Source organism: Ovis aries, chromosome 13 (genome assembly GCF_016772045.2).
Source record: "Ovis aries strain OAR_USU_Benz2616 breed Rambouillet chromosome 13, ARS-UI_Ramb_v3.0, whole genome shotgun sequence".
In the NCBI taxonomy this organism is placed as follows: domain Eukaryota; kingdom Metazoa; phylum Chordata; class Mammalia; order Artiodactyla; family Bovidae; genus Ovis; species Ovis aries.
Genome location: NC_056066.1, coordinates 16,596,721 through 16,615,718, shown reverse-complemented (window position 1 = coordinate 16,615,718; position 18,998 = coordinate 16,596,721). Strand labels below are relative to the sequence as shown.

Sequence of the window (18,998 nt, the reverse complement as noted above, 5' to 3'; positions counted from 1 at the left end):
GCACCGGTTGTGACGTGAACAGGGATGACTTCACGCCCATTGTTATGCAAGCACCTGAAGCGCCCTGAAGTGCCTCCAAGGTCATTCGGAGTTTCCCACAATGCTCGGGGCCCCACACTCACTCTAGATGAGGCCTGCTTCCCTCATATAAGGGAAGGCCACATGCCGCTGGTCATATAACTTCACCTCTTCTCCCTAAGGGCAGGTTTACTGTCATCACTAGGAAAAGCCATCATGGTTTGTATGATGAGAATTCAGCCTTGGTCTCTGGTTTCCAAAAGTCTTTACCAATTTCCGTTTCTCTGGCTCTTAGACCTTCCCGGCTTGCACTCTCTCCACAGCACCAGCTTACACCTCCACTCGGAACACTGTCTCCTAACCTTCCCGTGGCTGGGGCTGCTTCCCGTCATGAAGGCCAGTGCCCAGGTCTCCTCCTGCCCCCGTAGCCATTCCAACTCTTCCTCACACTTGTCACTCTGTCTCATACCCCTGTTTATATCTTCTTCATAGCATGCAAGGTCTGGAACGCCTCTGTTCACCTGTTTCTTTGCTGTCTGTCCCTCCCAACTAAAACGTCAGCTCCGTGAGGGCAGGTGCCCCATCTATATTCACGGTCTTCACCCTAGTGCCTAGGACAGCATCGAGCACATAGCAGGCACCTGAGTGTACATTTGCTGGAGGAATGAATACAGTCCTGTAAATGAAGTCGAACTTCATCCACAGCTCCAGCAGCCTTTCTCCAGGCCCCCAGAAGATGGAAGAGGACTCTCGGTATTTGAGTGCTCAGATCTGCCACAACCTTTTCTGCATTCTGCTGCGTTTGGGACAAAGGATCCGGGGTTCTGACTGTAGGAAAAATTTTTAATTCTTGGCTTCTCCAGGACAGGTTAGGATTGGCGGATAGCCCAAGAGACTGACTTGGCCAAGGTTTGAAGCAGACTCCTCTGATCGATCTTTTCTTTCTACCTGTGCCCATCTCAGCATTTAAATGTCTCGCGTGTGTCTGCACCTTACCGCTGTCTCAACGTGTCACTGTAAATATTTGAAAACATAGATACATGTGCTGTATTTCTGGTCTTAGAAACAGGGAACTGACCCAAATCAATTCCTGCCCTCCACGCAGGCCCACTCCCAAATCAAACAGGATTTCAGGGGAAGGTTTCAGGGGAAACCACATCCCTTGAAGCTTGTTCCAGGGTCTCTCAATCTTTTTATTACTCCCTCAAGGGAAACGAAGGCAGGTGCCAGGCTCAAAAGCTAAAGACAAGCGATCGGGCTGACAAATGGGGAAATACAGCATGCAACGTCCTTACCGACATAGCCTGGGGTCCCACACGCTGTGGACATCACGTCTCCTTTGCCTTCCATTTTGGACAATCCAAAGTCACTGATCATGATTTTGGACTCCTCATCTTGGCTGTAGTACAACAGGTTCTCAGGCTAGAAAGAAAAGTAGGGAAAAAAAAAATTTATAAACTATGTTGAGAGCTGGGTTAGTTGTGGAAGCCTCACCAACTCACCAAAACTTAATGACAGTGGAAGGGCAGACTTGAACTTTACACACAGTAAATACCTGGAGAAAAGCAGTGTTTAATGAAAGCAATGTGGGGGCCTTACCTAGTATTGGGGCATTTATGGATTATCAAGAAATGTGAGTCCATTTCCTTTATTAGTATTTTCTCTAATTAAAACAAATGAAGTATATACTGGAGCAACTAGAAAGTAGATGCCTTCCAGACTTGTCGATTCATTTGCTGGGTTAGGGGAAAGGAGATTTCCAGAAAGGATACAGGTGTTCTGTGGTTTCTTTTTTCCTGGCCCTTGTCAGCAGCCTGCCTCTGACCTAAGGGTCTCTCTCCCGGATCTCGGAACCCTCCTGAGTCGTGCAGCTCTGCCCATGCATTGCACACCCCCCTTTCCTGAGCCAGCTGACACCTGGGAAGCAGAGGGAGGTCATCCTGGAATGCACTGATGTGGAGGATCCAGAACTTTCTGGCCATGTGTCCTCAAGAACTCGAAGCCTCTGCTTGTGTTTCTGTATAACATGGAGTGACGGCGCCTCCTGTGCTTCCCCAACTGTAAATATCAGAGTTCAGGAAGCAGTAATTCCCCACATGCAGCAAAGGTTTGATTATAACTTTGTCTCCACTCCAGATCTGCACGTCAGTGGCACCTTCGTGGTATCTATGTGGGAGGGGCTTAAGGGTGACAACCCTGGGGCAAACTGGGAGATGATGAAACCTCATCTGCATGGCATCTTCTGGAAATTGGGGAACTTGGGTGTTCCTGGCAAAAAATGGGGGAAGGGCTTATGGAGCCCTAAGGAGCTGTTGAGCGAGAACTCCTCTACCCTTGCCATCTCCTCTTAGTAAATTTCCATCCATGACCCTTCGCTCTGTTCAACGGTTATACATCCTCATGTGTCCTTGCTGAACTTGAAGTGGAGCCCAGCTCTCTCCCCTAATGCGATGTCCCTCTTGCAGGAGTCTTGAATAAAACATTCCTTACCATTTGAACATCTGTCAGAACCAATTTGTTTTTCCTTTAACAGAATCCCACCAAAATACTACCCTTCACCCAAAATAACAAGCTAAAAAGGAACAGCATTTATCAACCACAGGGACATGAATCCTGTGGACAAAGCATGAGATTAGAAGAAAATCAAACGCATGTTTGTGGATGTTTTCAGTGAGTTTTAAACTAGAATAAAATGGGCCAATCAATAGTGGCAACAATGCTCAGAAAGCAGAGGGAAACAATCTAACCAAACCGTGCAGGCGGCTTCTCTGAACGCTTAGGGATTAGCGTTTGGTGAAGAGTTAAGAATCCAATCATGGGGGCAGAAAGATTTAAGTTCCTGATTTTGAAACTTCCAATCCCTGACAGTGCTTCTGCAGCTGTAAAGGATCTCATGCTCCTAGACAAGGTTGCATCCAGGCAGGAGATGGCCTAAGAGCCCAGAATCTCTCCTTACACCTTATTCCTACAGGAGATGCACCTAGATCAATAAATGGCTTTTCTGAAGGGCAACTACTGATGAGGATTCACTCAGCTGGTCATCCTCAGGTTAGGTCAATACTTTTACTTGTCTCAAGATTTAGCAACGACAGCAAGACTTTTCTCGATGGAGGGGGAAGTAGGGGGAACAGAGAAGAAAAGTGGGAGAGAAGATGGGCTCAGGGATAATGTGGGTGGGGGCCCCTGGCTGGCAGAAGGAGGGCTGTGGGTGATGGGGGGACAGAGGGGATCTTACAATCCTGCCTGGGGTCCTACAAGGCCCAGGACTCACCTAAAAGATTATTTTTTTCTGCATTTTATGGAATGTTTGCAAGACAACTGGTGGCCAACACATGACTTGGGATGTCAATTCCAACCCTTGTTCATGTTAAGTTTTTAAAAGATCTGAATCAACATTTCCTGTAGAGTTCATGTTACATACAATCATACTCCTAATCCAGTGATATCTTTCGCCCCCCAAGGGAACACCTGGCAATGCCAAGAGAGACATTTCTGGTGATCTAAACTTTAGGAGTGGTACAGGCGTCTCATGGGCAAGGACCAGGGATGCTGCCAAACATGTCCCCGTGCATGGGACAACCTCCCCCAACAAAGAATGATCCAGCTCCAAAGGCCAACAGTGCAGCCCCTCCCCGATAGGAGGAGGCAGCAAGGACACTTCTCTTGCTTTGAAAAAAGGGCAACTGAGGATCTTCCGTAGCTTTCTGGGGCAAGAAGACACAGGAATGCCTTTGTGAAGGGAGAAAGAGGTATGCTCATATGTGGGGGCTGAGTAGTATCCTAAGTTGTGCTCTAATCTTTTTAAAAAAGATACTACACGGGCTTTTCTCCAGTTGCTGCAAGGAGGACTATTCTCTAGTTGCAACATGTGGGCTTCTCACTGAGGTGGCTTCTCTTCGTGCAGAGTGTGGGGCTCTAAGGCGCAAGGGCGCCTCAGGCTGTGGCACTCAGGCTCAGCAGTTCTGGGGCACGGGCTTCGTTGCTCCGCAGCATGTGGGATCTTCCTGGATCGGGGATCAAGTCTGTGTCTCCTTCACTGGCAGGCAGATTCTTCAACACTGAGCCACCAGGGAAGCTGCCTAGTCTTAAATTAACCCAACCGTAAAACTCTCTATTTCCCTGGCCTAGATCACAAAGGTAAGTTTTTTAGAGGTTTATGAAAGTTTAATTTCTGAATCCCAACTTCCTCCACATACATAGGATTTACTTGTACCTCTGTAAAGAGATCACAAAATTGCCTTAAAATGGTAATGTTCTTGCCACAGTGATAAGCCTAGTGATCTTAAAGCTCTACCAGCTGGGAGACGTATGTACTTCTCCAAAAGCATTACCTGCATATAAAATCCCCTGTCTCCCATGCAGCCAATCTGTCTTTCTAAGGGGAAATAGACATTGTCCATCTAGGAAATGGCCTATCTGCTTAGGCTGGATTTCCAGAGAGTACAGATAACTTGCCCATCATACCACATCTTCATGGTCACCAAGCTAACTTGTTTAGGAAGAGTTGCCTGCTGAGGTCTAGAACACAGAATCGGCATTTGGTGAGAACACAAGTGAGCAGAGAAGGCTCCACTGCTTGGCTTGGAGGTGCCATGTGGCCTTACCGAGCCCTCACCTGGCCCTCTGAAGGATCCTCAAGGTCCTGAAGATTACCTACTTGTGCTCACAGCCCATTTCACCCATCAAGAAGCCTACAAAGGCTGTAAGAACACCATCAATGTCCTCAAATACCCTCATCCAGTGGTTCTCCAAGTGTGATTCCCAGGCCAACATCAGTATCACCTGTAAACCCCTTAGAAATGCAAGTTCCCAAGCCCTGCTGCAGACCTGCAGGGTCAGAACCTCCGGGGGAGGGCCAGGAATCTGTTTTCCACCACCTTTGCAGATAAGTCTTCGCTAGTGGTAAAGAACCTGCCTGCCAATGCAGGAGACATAAGAGATGCAGGTTCAACCCCTGGGTCAGGAAGATCCCCTGGAGGAGGGCATGGCAACCCACTCCAGTATTCTTGCCTGGAGAATCCCATGGACAAAGGAGCCTGGCGGGCTACAGTCCGTGGGGTGGCACAGAGTCGGACTTAGCTTGCACAAATGCAGACAAGTCTGATGTAGGCTAACATTTGGGAGCCACTACTCCAGTCACTGGGAAAAGATTAACATGGAGAAAAGAAGAACAAATTTTACAGTGAGTCCCTATGAAAGAAAAAGCTATACCATTTTACACCCTGACCTCCAGTACCAGACAATGGGCAGATGTTAACAATCTGTTTTCACATGTTTATGATTTATTCTTTACATTGATTTAGATTGCCCATAGTCGTGAACATCACGGCTTCAGTACATGTAATCCCTGTATTTCTGACAGGAGTGGTGCATATGCCTAATGGGTAGGGCTTCCATCTTGACCGGTCAGTGAACCCTGGGGCTGGGCCTGGACCTACTGTAGAATGAAGCCACTTTATAGTTTCGGGTCAATTACACCAATTTTTTCTGTTCCTCAAATTGGTATGTGTGATCCTTACTCTTGGTACTAGGATACCAACCCTTTGGCATCTACTGGGACCTTTGAGCCAGGGTGACCGAGGCCCAGATCCTTCAATGCTATTAGTAAACAGCGAGTATTCCTAAATATTGTAGGGAAAAGATACGAATGGAACAGCCAGGCCACAGGGAGAAGGCTGTACTTGCAGGTCATTTAATCTGTCTTCCCTGATCTAACCCTTTCTCTCTCATCTCATCCCTCTACGCCGCTCCCTTTGTTTCCCCCCCATGTAGTGGGTTGTGCTGAAGCAGGGCCGGAATTGGGAAAAGAGTGGAGAACTGCACTGGGCAAAGGGTCTTCATGGCCTCTATGTCTTGAACATAATTACTCTTTAGACAAGCCTGAACCAATACACAACCTACCTCTCCCATGGACCTTTTGGTGCATAATGGTTATTAAATGTCTCAAACAATGGCCAGCCCCATTGATTTTCATCATCTTTCAAGCCACTTCTGGGCCCCAAAGGCCCTGACAACTAACAGTAGGCAAAGCCCACCATTCCAAACCAAGGCAACCTCATCCCTCCTCTGGAGCCGATCCTCTCCTGACAGTTCATTGTGGGCTGGAAAGCAGTTGGAGAGTGTTGCTAAGTGATGGCCTCACCTTGAGGTCTCTGTGGACAATACCCATTCTATGGAGATAGTAGACTGCATCCAAGACCTGGCGGATCAGAGTGCTAGCGTCTTTCTCTGTGTAAAATCCTTTCTCCACTATGCGGTCAAACAGCTCTCCACCAGATACACTGTTAATAAAAAACAAAGAACAAATCAGTATAAGTTTTGGTTTTTTTTTTAAATGTTTTATTTATTTAAAAAAATCTTTATCTTTTTGACTGGGTCTCAGTTGCAGCACACAGGATCTTCAGTCTTGTGGCATGTGGGACCTACTTCCCTGACCAGGAATCAAACCTGGGCCCCCTGCATTGGGAGCGTGGACCATGAGGGAGGTCCCCAAATCAGTATACATTTAAGAAGACACATTGAATTGTTCAGGGAAAACTATCAATAAGACCTATCAGTATGGTGAAAGACTAAAATTTTATTTCAAAAATGAATCTATTTTCAGATTTAAATGTTGTCTCCTTGTTCCCCAGAAGTTATACCAGGAAAGCGTTTTATGTCATGATGGTACAGATGGTCTAGAAGGAAAGAAAGTGAATAAAAACACACTAGGACCTGTGGCTAGGCAGGCCTGAGAAGTCTCTCTTGGCCTTTTTTTCCATCATGCTGGGACAACATTAAGTCAGAATAACCTTCCAGAATCATCAGTGACAGGGAGACAACACTGGGGAGGGGCCCACCTCATATGTGAGTATAGCCTTAAAGATCTGGGCGGTGGGAGGGGGTGTTTGTAGGCAAAACAGCAAGCAGCCAACAGGATGTCTGGGTTCTTGACCCAGATCTGCTCTTAAGATGCTGAGAAGATGAAAACTCTGGGAACCTTTGCACCTCAGTCTTTTCATCTATGAAATAAGGGAATTAATCTAGTCAATCATTCCCTCAGATGCATCAGAACATCAAAGCCACTTCTGAATTACAAAAAGATAGAAAAATGACACTCCAGTATATTGTTTTAATTGGGTTTGGGGGAGAGAATATTCCATTTTAATTTGAGTTTCAGATTGCATTAACTATTTTTTGGTATTTATCAAAAGGGGACCTAGGTCACCAAAGGTCAAAAGGCCTTGGTGGACAACCTCCAGAGTCCCTTTCAGCTCTGATATTTGATGCTGCTCTGAGTTTCACAAAGTAACAGAACTGCAAAATCCTGAACAGAAACAATTCAACACCTCTGCCTTCAAATTCTTAGACTATAGGATTCTCAAAGAAAAAGTGTTTTGTTCAAATAATTAAGCCATCTTGGAAATTAGCTTCAATGGATTTATTAGCACTATTTAATAAAAGAAAAACAAATTTCCCAAAAATAAAATGAAAAAGATATATTTGAAATACCAAAATCATGAAAGTTTCACAAATAACTTTTACATCTTTAAAAGACAGGCACCAGCAGTAACACACACATACACCAACACATGAAGCCATGATTCATTTTCTGCAAGTCAAGGCAATTAATGTTCAATAACTGAGCCACTGAAATGTTCTTTTTTAAAGAACTAATAAAACAAAATTGCAGCTATAAAAGGCCTGTGTATGAGTCTCTCCCATTACTTATAATCAGTCCGAGCCATATTGAGCTTGGATAATGTCTCATTCCAAAGCAAACTGAGCAATCTAGATAAAAGAGAAAGGCACTCTGGAAAAATAAAAAAGCAATTCAAAGAGTGAAAAGAAACAGAAACAACAGGGGAGTAAGTACAGCTGGACAACTGCGCTGTCTAAATGACCCATCCCTGGGTAAACCCGAATCCCAGGACACTCACACTCCATCTCAGCAACTCACATCTAGTTCTCACCACTCTTCCCTTTTTTCCAGACTCTTCTTCCCACTGAGCTTCAATGCAAACACTCTGCAGAGTCCAAGAATGTATTGCAGGAGATGTGTTGATGCCAGGGGTAGGGTGAACTTGGGTGCATTCACCTGGAGGGAATTCACTTCACCAGGTCATTTATTCATCATTCGTTCTATGTGTACTGGGCGCCCACTAGGTGCCAGCCACCCTGTGCAGCTGGTGCCAATCAAGGCGTCATTAGCGGTGCAGGAGGAAAAGTCTGCCTTGACTGTGCCCCTCCTCACCCCCTACATCGGCTCACCTTCAGTAAGGGCGCTGAGCTAGTGTTCTACCACTGGGCTGCTACTCACGTGCTCTGCAAGGTGCCTGAAGGCCTTAGGCAACAATGCTCCCCACCCCGACCCCCACCCTTGGCACCCCATAACCTGTACTTTGCCAGACCTCTTCTCTCCCTCCAAACTGATCTTTCCTGCTTTCTAGTCTTTCAAAGTCCTCTTCTCTGCAATGGGATGTGAGGTATTAATAGCTATTGAATAATATTTTCTCTGTGATAGTTCAGCAATGCAATAAGATCTGAAGCAAGGACTTCCCTAGCGGTCAATGATTGAGATTTCATGCTCATAATGCCGGGGTCCAGGTTCAATCCCTGGTCAGGGAACTAGAGCCCACATGCCACAACTAAGAGCTCACTCACATGCCGTAACTAAAAGCCTCCATGTGTCCCAGCACAGATCCCATGTGCCACAACTAAGGCCCAGTACAGCCAAATAAATAAATAAAACTAAAAAAACATGATGTGAAGCATCGGAATTGAAGTGTAAGATACTCCTGTGCTAGGTAGGGTCAGGGTCTCAATTTTCTGCCCATTTAATATTTCACTTCTTAAATTCCAAATTGCACCAGGGATTTATTTTTCTGAACAGTGCTCAGAAAGAATGCAGTTTCCTTGGAAACCAAGGAACTGGGGAAAAGTTTTAAAACTTGCCAATAAAAAAATGTAACAATACTGATAAAAATACCTTAAAGTTTGTAAGTTTTTATACTTTGCAAAAATCTCCTCTAGCATACATTTCAAAAAGGCCATTCTGACAGATCGAATGTTTGAGCTCCCCCAATTCATAAGCTGAAGCTCTAAACGCCCACATGATGGTATCTGGGGGTGGGAACTTAGGGAGGTAATTAGATTTAGTTGAGGTCATGAGAGTGCAGCCCTGATTATGGAATCAGTGTGTTCATGAAAAGAATAAGGGACACCATAAGACCCAGAAAGAAGGTGGCCATCTGTAAGCCAGGAACAGTGCCCTTAAATGGAATCAAACCAGCACCTTGGTCTCAGACATCCTAGACTCCAGGACTGTGAGAAATACATCTCTGTCCTTTCAGCTGCCCAGTTGCTGGTATTCTGTTATGACAGCCTGAGCTAAGACACCCAATCATTTTCAAAATCACTTGTGAACAACCGGGATCCCAGAATCACTGGTAAGGAAGTAAATTTAGAATTGTACCAAGGGGCATGTCTCATTTTCCGGCTGGCAGGATGCATGAAGGTTGGGTGGTCAGCTGCTGAGCTGACAGGTGGTTTTCTTGAGTCAATATTCTTCTACAGCGAGCTTCCAGTGTGTGTGGTTTAAAGGTCCTCATTAGAAATGGAGTTCCCCAAGGAAAACTTGCAAAGCACCAGAATGCAATTAGAAGGATGAGGTCAGGTGATTGGAGAAAAGGAGCAGGACCATAACAACAGGTCAATAAATAAAATTACTTAATGGCAGCCATGGGAGAGAGGTTCAGCTTTAGGGAGATGTAAGTATACAAGACTCGATGGATGTGAGTTTGAGTGAACTCCGGGAGTTGGTGATGGACAGAGAGGCCTGGCGTGCTGCGATTCATGGGGTCGCAAAGAATTGGACATGACTGAGTGACTGAACTGAACTGAAGTATACAAGAAAACTGGCTACCAACACTAAAGGAACAGAAGACAGGGGATATGGCTTGAAAATTCTCTATCCTCTCCATTGAACTTGGACATTTATTTAGAACAACTTGTCTGCAGTGAACCTGGGTTTGCTCAGTCTCTGACCTCCGTGCCTGTAATACTGCACTGCTATCACTATGTGAATCTTAACTACTCATATACCAAGTAGCTGGATGTAATGGAGTCGCAAAGAGTCGGACACGACTGAGTGACTGAACTGAACTGAACTGAATGATCTCAATGGGCTTCCCGGGAGGCTCAATGGTAAAGAATCCTCCTGCCAATTTAGGAGACACAGATTCAATCCCTGAGTCCAGAAGATCCACCGGAGAAGGAAAGGGCAACCCACTCCAGTATTCAGTTCAGTTCAGTCGCTCATTCGTGTCCAATTCTTTGCGACCCCATGAATCGCAGCATGCCAGGCTTCCCTGTCCATCACCAACTCCCGGAGTTCACTCAGACTCATGTCCATTGACTCAGTGATGCCATCCAGCCATCTCATCCTCAGTCGTCCCCTTCTCCTCCTGCCCCCAATCCCTCCCAGCATCAGAGTCTTTTCCAATGACTCAGCTCTTCGCATGAGGTGGCCAAAGTACTGGAGTTTCAGCTTTAGTATCATTCCTTCCAAAGAAATCCCAGGGCTGAACTCCTTCAGAATGGACTGGTTGGATCTTCTTGCAGTCCAAAGGACTCTCAAGAGTCTTCTCCAACACCACACTTCAAATGCATCAATTCTTTGGCACTCAGTTTTCTTCACAGTACAAACTCACATCCATACATGACCACTGGAAAAACCATAGCCTTGACTAGACAGACCTTTGTTGGCGAAGTAATCTCTCTGCTTTTGAATATGCTATCTAGGTTGCTCATAACTTTCCTTCCAATAAGTAAGCGTCTTTTAATTTCATGGCTGCAGTCACCATCTGCAGTGATTTTGGAGCCCCCCAAAATAAAGTCTGACACTGTTTCCCCATCTATTCCCCATGAAGTGATGGGACCAGAGGCCATGATCTTTGTTTCTGAATGTTGAGCTTTAAGCCAACTTTTTCACTCTGTACTTTCACTTTCATCAAGAGGCTCTTTAGTTCCTCTTCACTTTCTGCCTTAAGGGTGGTGTCATCTGCTTATCTGAGGTTATTGATATTTCTCCCGGCAATCTTGATTCCAGCTTGTGCTTCTTCCAGCCCAGTGTTTCTCATGATGTACTCTGTATATAAGTTAAATAAGCAGGGTGACAATATATAGCCTTTGACATACTCCTTTTCCTATTTGGAACCAGACTGTTGTTCCATGTCCAGTTCTAACTGTTGCTACCTGACCTGCATACAGACTTCTCAAGAGGCAGGTCAGGTGGTCTGGTATTCCCATCTCTGTCAGAATTTTCCACAGTTGATTGTGATCCACACAGTCAAAGGCTTTGGCATAGTCAATAAAGCAGAAATAGATGTTATTCTGGAACTCTCTTGCTTTTTTCCATGATCCAGCAGATGTTGGCAATTTGATCTCTGGTTCCTCTGCCTTTTCTGAAACCAGCTTGAACATCAGGAAGTTCACGGTTCACGTATTGCTGAAGCCTGGCTTGGAGAATTTTGAGCATTACTTTACTAGCGTGTGAGATGAGTGCAATTGTGCGGTAATTTACGCATTCTTTTGCATTTCCTTTCTTTGGGATTGGAATGAAAACTGACCTTTTCCAGTCTTGTGGAAAACTGACCTTTTCCACTGCTGAGTTTTCCAAATTTGCTGGCATATTGAGTGCAGCACTTTCACAGCATCATCTTTCAGGATTTGAAACAGCTCAACTGGAATTCCATCACCTCCACTAGCTTTGTTTGTAGTGATGCTTTCTAAGGCCCACTTGACTTCACATTCCAGGATGTCTGGCTCTAGGTGAGTGATCATACCATCGTTATTATCTTGGTCATGAAGATCTTTTTTGCACAGCTCTTCTGTGTATTCTTGCCACCTCTTCTTAATATCTTCTGCTTCTGTTAGGTCCATACCATTTCTGTCCTTTATGGAGCCCATCTTTGCATGAAATGTTCCCTTGGTATCTCTAATTTTCTTGAAGAGATCTCTAGTCTTTCCCATTCTGTTGTTTTCCTGTATTTCTTTGCATCGATTGCTGAGGAAGGCTTTCTTATCTCTTCTTGCTATTCTTTGGAACTCTGCATTCAGATACTTGTATCTTTCCTTCTCCTTTGCTTTTCACTTCTCTTCTTTTCACAGCTATTTGTAAGGCCTCCCCAGACAGCCATTTTGCTTTTTTGCATTTCTTTTCCATGGGGATGGTCTTGATTCCTGACTCCTGTACAATGTCACGAACCTCATTCCATAGCTCAGCAGGCACTCTATCTGTCAGATCTAGGCCCTTAAATCTATTTCTCACTTCCACTGTATAATCATAAGGGATTTGATTTAGGTCATACCTGAATGGTCTAGTGGTTTTCCCTATGTTCTTCAATTTAAGTCTGAATTTGGCAATGAGGAGTTCATGATCTGAGCCACAGTCAGCTCCCGGTCTTGTTTTTTGCTGACTGTATAGAGCTTCTCCATCTTTGGCTGCAAAGAATATAATCAATCTGATTTCGGTGTTGACCATCTGGTGATGTCCATGTGTAGAGTCTTCTCTTGTGTTGTTGGAAGAGGGTGTTTGCTATGACCAGTGCGTTCTCTTGGCAAAACTCTACTAATCTTTGCCCTGCTTCATTCCGCATTCCAAGGCCAAATTTGCCTGTTACTCCAGGTGTTTCTTGACTTCCTACTTTTGCATTCCAGTCCCCTATAATGAAAAGGACATCTTTTTGGGGTGTTAGTTCTAAAAAGTCTTGTAGGTCTTCATAGAACCATTCAACTTCAGCTTCTTCAGCATTACTGGTTGGGGCATAGACTTGGATTACTGTGATATTGAATGGTTTGCCTTGGAAACGAACAGAGATCATTCTGTCGTTTTTGAGATTGCATCCAAGTACTGCATTTCGGACTCTTTTGTTGACCATGATGGCTACTCCATTTCTTCTAAGGGATTCCTGCCTGCAGTAGTAGATATAATGGTCATATGTATTACTGCCTGGGAAATCCTGTGGACAGAGGACCCTGGTGGGCTACAGTCCATGGGGTCACAAAAGAATCAGATGTGACTGAGCAACTAAACAACAATGATCTCAATAATATTTCCTAGCAAAATGTTAAGTAATGCAGATCTCTTCAAATTAAAAAATAGTCAAGAAACACAGTTTTAAAATTGCTGGATCAAGTAAGTAAACTGTAAGTTTTGATCCTAGACCATAATATATTCTGTAATGTACTATCAACAACTTTGTCAGTATACCATGCATCCATTGTTAGTATTAGGCAGACTACCCTGCTTTTTACATGCAGTTGAACTTCTCCATCTGATTTTGGTGGATTGTTGTTGTTTAGTAGCTAAGTCATGTCCAGGTCTTTTGCAACCCCACAGACTATAGCTCTACCAGACTCCTCTGTCCATGGGATTCTCCAGGCAAGAACACTGGAGTGGGTTGCCCTGTCCTCCTCCAGGGGATCCTCCTGACCCAGGGATTGAATCTAAGTCTCCTGCATCTCCTGTTTGGCAGGAAGATTCTTTACCACTGAGCTACCTGGGAAGCCCCTGATTTTGGTAGATATTATCCTCTTATTTTAAGATTTACTGTTAATTACAGCATGTGTTATAAGTTATAACAATATCATCCACACATCCATTCAAAACTTATATTTGTGCTAATGTGGGAAAATAGGCTCCAAAAATCTATTACTCCAAAAGTTAGATTTAATAAATGATGAAAAAGGCCAATGGAAACCAGAGTATGTCACCCCAATATATGCCTCTTAGACATAAAATTATTTTGAGTTGAAGGCAGTTAAGAAGTAAGTGTAGGAAAAAGCTCCCCCTTTCCTGTCTAAAGGGAGGAAATAAATTCTCCTTTCACTGGAGACACACTCTGATCAACCCAGAGTGGAACTGGCAAACAAACCGAGTTCAACTAATCCTTCTCACCTTAGTTATGTCTTCCTCATTTACTACCCCTATTCCAAACCCCTTTGTATTGTTGTTGTCCATAAATGTATTGTTTGCCTAAAAGGTATAAAAGCTTTCTGCTCTGGTCACTTATTGAGGACTTAGTTGCCTTGTGTAGGCTACATATGTAAAGATTCAATAAAATGTGTCTGCTTTTTCCCTATTCATGTGTCATTGTGAGCTTCATCTTCAGATCCAGCCAGGGGCCCTCAGAGGGTTGAAGAAAACTTCTTCCTCCCCAACAAGACCAAACAGTATAGCACTGTGCTATTAATATTAGAGACAGGAGTCTGAGAAGTATCAGTGCTGATACTGGGATAATACAAAGCAGTGTTACAGCAGACATGCCCTGAAATTCACAAGACTGTCACATAATGAGGCAGCACCAGTATTAAAGACCCAGGTGACTTGGTTACAAGAGCCATATGGCCTTAATGTGCCCCAGTGCAAGACTGGTTACAATTGTGTGTTTTCTAAGAACCATTTCCCCTATTTACATAGAATCCTAAGGGGAAGGCAGTCCTGAAACATGCAGGTTATGATTGAGAGGCTGAAAACAAAGCATTTTTCAACTGTGAAAGCCCAAGGCTCAGATGACAGAAATACACATTCTTTTCACCCAGCCAGGAGAAAGAAAGGGACCATCAGTCCTGCCTCAATCATGCCTCTAGGCCTTGCCTCCTCCCACACAGGGCACCCACTGTCACTTCGCCCCCACTCCCCAATTCTCGTGACTTCATCTGCCTTTGGTGCCCCCACCCTCTGCTCCTGGGGGGCTCTCTCACCCTCTCCAGGAAGATTAAGGGTTTATTTCATGAAACCTCTGTCCTCAATCTTTCTCTCCTTCAGCAAATCCCACTTTAATAATAAAAATATCTTTATTCTCAGAATTCGGTTTCACAACATCTTCCCAGCCTCAATCTGTTCAGAAATTTCTAAAACACAAACACATGCCTCTCCACGGGATGGACCAGAGACATTTAACCCCTTGTTATGCCGCTGCATTTTGATTCTGGCTCTTTTGCTCTCTAGGTATCAGGGTGTTGTGGACTGAATTGTGCCCCCCGATCCCAATTTCTTAATGTTGAAATCCTAACCACTCCAGTACACCTCAGAATGAGACCTGTATTTGGAGAAGGGGCCTTTAAAGAGGTAATACAAGTTAAGCGAGGTAATACAGGTCTAGTATGAAGAGACGCCAGGGATGAACACAGAGGCTGGACCCTGTCAGGACATAGTGAGAAGACAGCCGTTGGCACACCAGGGAGAGGCTTCGAGAAACCAAACCTGCCCACACTCTGATCTTGGACCTGAGTCTCCAGATTGGTTAGGAAGTAAGTTCCTGCTGTTTCAAGTCACCCGGTGTGTGGTGTTTTGTGGTGGGCAACTCCACAGCAGATGAATACACTGAGCAACATAAAGGACAGTCCATATCCATGTAGTGAATCTCTGGATGCATGATTGTTATTGTTTTGTCACTCAGTTGTGTCTGACTCTTGGTGACCCCATGAGTAGCCCACCAGGCTCCTCTGTCCATGGGATTTCCCAGACAAGAACACTGGAGTGGGTTGCCATTTCCTTCTCCAGGGGATCTTCCCGACCCAGAGATCAAACTCACATCTCCTGCATTGGCAGGTGGGTTCCTTACCCATGAGCCACCAGGGAAGCCCCTGCAAGGGTATACCCTTCTTTATATTTTTTCAAGGTTTATTGGGAGAAAACATTTTTGCTACTTTACTTGTATGCTTTTGTATCCACCTAATCAAAGAGTCTTGTATCACTTGATAAAATATGTTTTCCTGTTTCAAAGGGGCACATGGTCCAGTGTGTATAGAGGGGGTGACTAGGACAGACAGAGAAGAGAGTTGGGACTGAGGGGTGAGGGTACTTTGGAAGACCACAGAAAGACACCTAAAAGAGGCCCCGGGGACAAGGCAGGAAAAGGTGAATCGAAGCCGTCTTAAAGAAGGAGCAGTATTTAGTCAAGTGGAGAAAAGCCCAGCGGGCAGGGAGAGTCCAGTCATTTGAACAATCATGAAAAGAGTTCTTGCTGAATTAATTTCCAGGGAAATAGAGTCAATGAAAGAAGTGTTAAGTGAGCACCATCTATAAGCCCAACACGTGGCATGCAGTTTAGCTCATATTTGGGGAGCTACAAACAAAGTTCAAGTTGACCATCAAGACCACTAGCAAATAATGACTTGCCAGATTGTGACCCAGGCTGGCTGACCACAGCACAACCCAGAGGGGAGAGATTTGTGGTTAGAGAAGGTTCCTGAAGGGGATGTTGGAACTTCCTCTGTGTCTGGGAGTCTGGCGCAGCACTGAGTGAAAAACGTCAGCTGATTCCTGAAGGAAGGCATTAGGAAGAAGATCACGACAGGGAGGAAGAAGAGAGAGGTGGGAACGGACAAGATACTGCAAAGAAGCCTGACTTATCTGGAAGATGCGAGTGGTGAGGATGAGGTCAAATCACGAAGGATTTTGAAACCCAGGCAGTGGAGACGGTGTGGGCTGTGCTGGATGGCACTTAACTCCAAGCCGCCTGTGACCTAACGAACCCCCTTCTGAGAGAGACGCTGCTTAGAGTGTGGCCATCGGCGCCTGTGGGCGTGGAGGCAGGGACGTACTGGAAGGGGAGTCCTTTTGCAGGGTATGCACACCGTCCTCCAATGTAGGTCTGTCCTCCCCATCCTGGAGGTCCACTTGCTTTTACAGTTCTGATCCTGCAGGCTTCCTACTGCCTTCAGATATGCGCACAAGAGCAAATCCACTCCTCCAGCCCCAAGTCAGTCAGCTCTGCAGTGTGCTCTGATTCTTTCATCCATCGAGGCAACAACTTTCATTGCTTTGGTGGGACCTCAGTGATTCCTTACGACCATCTCCCCTATTTATCAACTATGAATCACCCCCCCCAACCACCCCTCCCCACCTCCCCCAGTTCCCATCCAGCCTCAAGGCTGGCCTGGAAAAGTGTGGTTAGAGCCGAAACGATGGGTAAGAAAGAAGTGAAAGTGTTTTTATTTTGAGTATGAAACCTGTCAGCTGAGACTCTGATAAAGAAATTTTACTTTTGCATTACTCATAAGAAAAGGATGAAAAGATTTATTTAAAAAATTATCAGCATGCTCAAGATTAAAACAGCTGATCTCTTCTAACTCCAACACCTGTCCACATTCCAAAAAAAGATAAGTTAATTACAGATCATTTTTAAGGGCCCAGCACGCTTCTGAGGCGCCACTCTGCCACAAATCATTTTTAGACTTTTGTATTCCAAGAGGGCAAAGCATGTCTTATCCATACTGAATCCTTAGTATCTATGACTTATGTTCCAGTGAGGGAGGAAGAAAAAGGAAATACACGAACAGATAAACGTGAAACGGTGTTGTTGTTGTTTAGTTGCTAAGTCATGTCCAATTCTTTCGCGACCCTACGGACTATAGCCTACCAGGCTCTTCTGTTCAGAGGACTTCCCAGACAAGAATACTGGAGTGAAACATTAAGAGTCTGGAATGCTGTGGGGAGATGGAAACAAGCTTGAGATGAGTATCTGGTGGAGCCACTTTAACGTGGGCTTCAAGATGGCCCCATTGCAAGACAGGAAAGAGCCAGCCAAGTGATGACCAAGGGGAGCTTCTGGGCAAAGGGGTGAGCTTGTCCTAAGACTAGGACAGCCCAGTCTTGGGGCATTTGGTGACCAAAAACAAAGTCATGGTGAACTGGAGTCTGGTGGGCAGTGCAGCGTGGTTGAGAAATCGAAGGCCTCAGTCATATAGGGCCATGCATTATGTGTTGAATGTTTATCCCTACCCCCCACAAATTCATACGCTGACCTAACCCCCAAAGAAATGGTATTAGGAGGTAGGGCATTTAGGAGGTGATTGGGCCAGGGGTGGAGCCGTCATGAATGGGATGAGCACTCTCATCAGAGACTCCAGAGACCTAGCTGGCCATACTTCCACTACATGAGGACACCAGGAAAAGTCGGGCGAAGCCAGAAGAGAGCTCTCACCAGAATGCAGCCATGCTGGCGCTCTGACCTGGGACATCCATGCTCCAGAACCACGAGGAACAATCTTCTCTTGTTTCCAAGCCACTCAATCTACGGTACCTTGCTATGGCAGCCCAAACGGACAAAGATGCCAGGTAAACTAAGATTTAAAAACAGTAGGTTTATGCTACATCAGATGAAGTATCACTGGAGGGTTTTCAACCAGAAGACAGGAGAACTATTTTACAGTTTTCAAAGACTTGGCTTTGAAGTGCCTGCAGGCGTGGCTGCCTGGTGTGTGGACAACGGTTATAGCACAAGAGAGGAAGCAGGCAGATTGCTGGGGAGCCCCTGTAGCGATTCAGGTGGCAGAGGCTGCTGGCTCAGCGTGGGGAACGCTGGGGTCTGCGAGGAGCACAAAGACGTGAGATGTATTTTCGGGACATAGTAGACAAGACTCACTGATAAAACTGATATAAGGCATGCTGGAAGGAGAGGAATCAAGAACGTCTCCTGGGACTTCCCTGGTGGTCCAGTGGATAAGAATCCTCCTACCAATGCAGGAGACACGGGTTTGATTGCTGGTCTGGGAAGATCCTACATGCCAAGGAGAAACCAAGCCCATGCAGCCCAACAACCGAGCCCACATGTTGTAACTCCTGAAGCCCACAGGCCTAGAGCTCAGGCTCTCTGCAACAGGAGAAGCCACTGCAATGAGAAGCCCATGCACGGCAATGAACAATAGCCCCCACTCGCCACAACTAGATAAAGACCGCACTCAGCAATAAAGCCTGAGTGATAATAAATAAACTAACAAACTCCATAGATTCCAGCATTTACTCCATAAACTCAGCGCAGCCAAAATGAAATAAAATAAAAAAGGATGCCTCTTAGATTTTTGACTTGAGGAACAACTAAATTATTTGAAAAGGGGGTCCCTGGTGAAAGCACAAGTTTGGAGGAGATAAAAACAACTAGGTCAGCACTGACCACCAGAACTTCCTGCAGTGATGGACATGCTCCTTATCT

General features: G+C 45.2%; 1 protein-coding gene across 2 annotated transcripts in view; it reads right to left on the bottom strand.

Annotated features, from left to right (window-relative positions):
• CAMK1D (calcium/calmodulin dependent protein kinase ID) overlaps window positions 1-18,998 on the bottom strand; it is a 393,517-nt gene that overhangs the window by 57,086 nt on the left and 317,433 nt on the right. For both annotated transcript variants that reach the window (XM_027976539.2, XM_027976540.3), the window contains exons 4-5: window positions 6,161-6,299; window positions 1,314-1,440 (exon numbers count right to left, since the gene is read on the bottom strand). In XM_027976539.2, coding sequence (XP_027832340.1) covers window positions 1,314-1,440; window positions 6,161-6,299 — 266 coding nt within the window. The remainder of the gene's footprint in view (window positions 1-1,313; window positions 1,441-6,160; window positions 6,300-18,998) is intronic.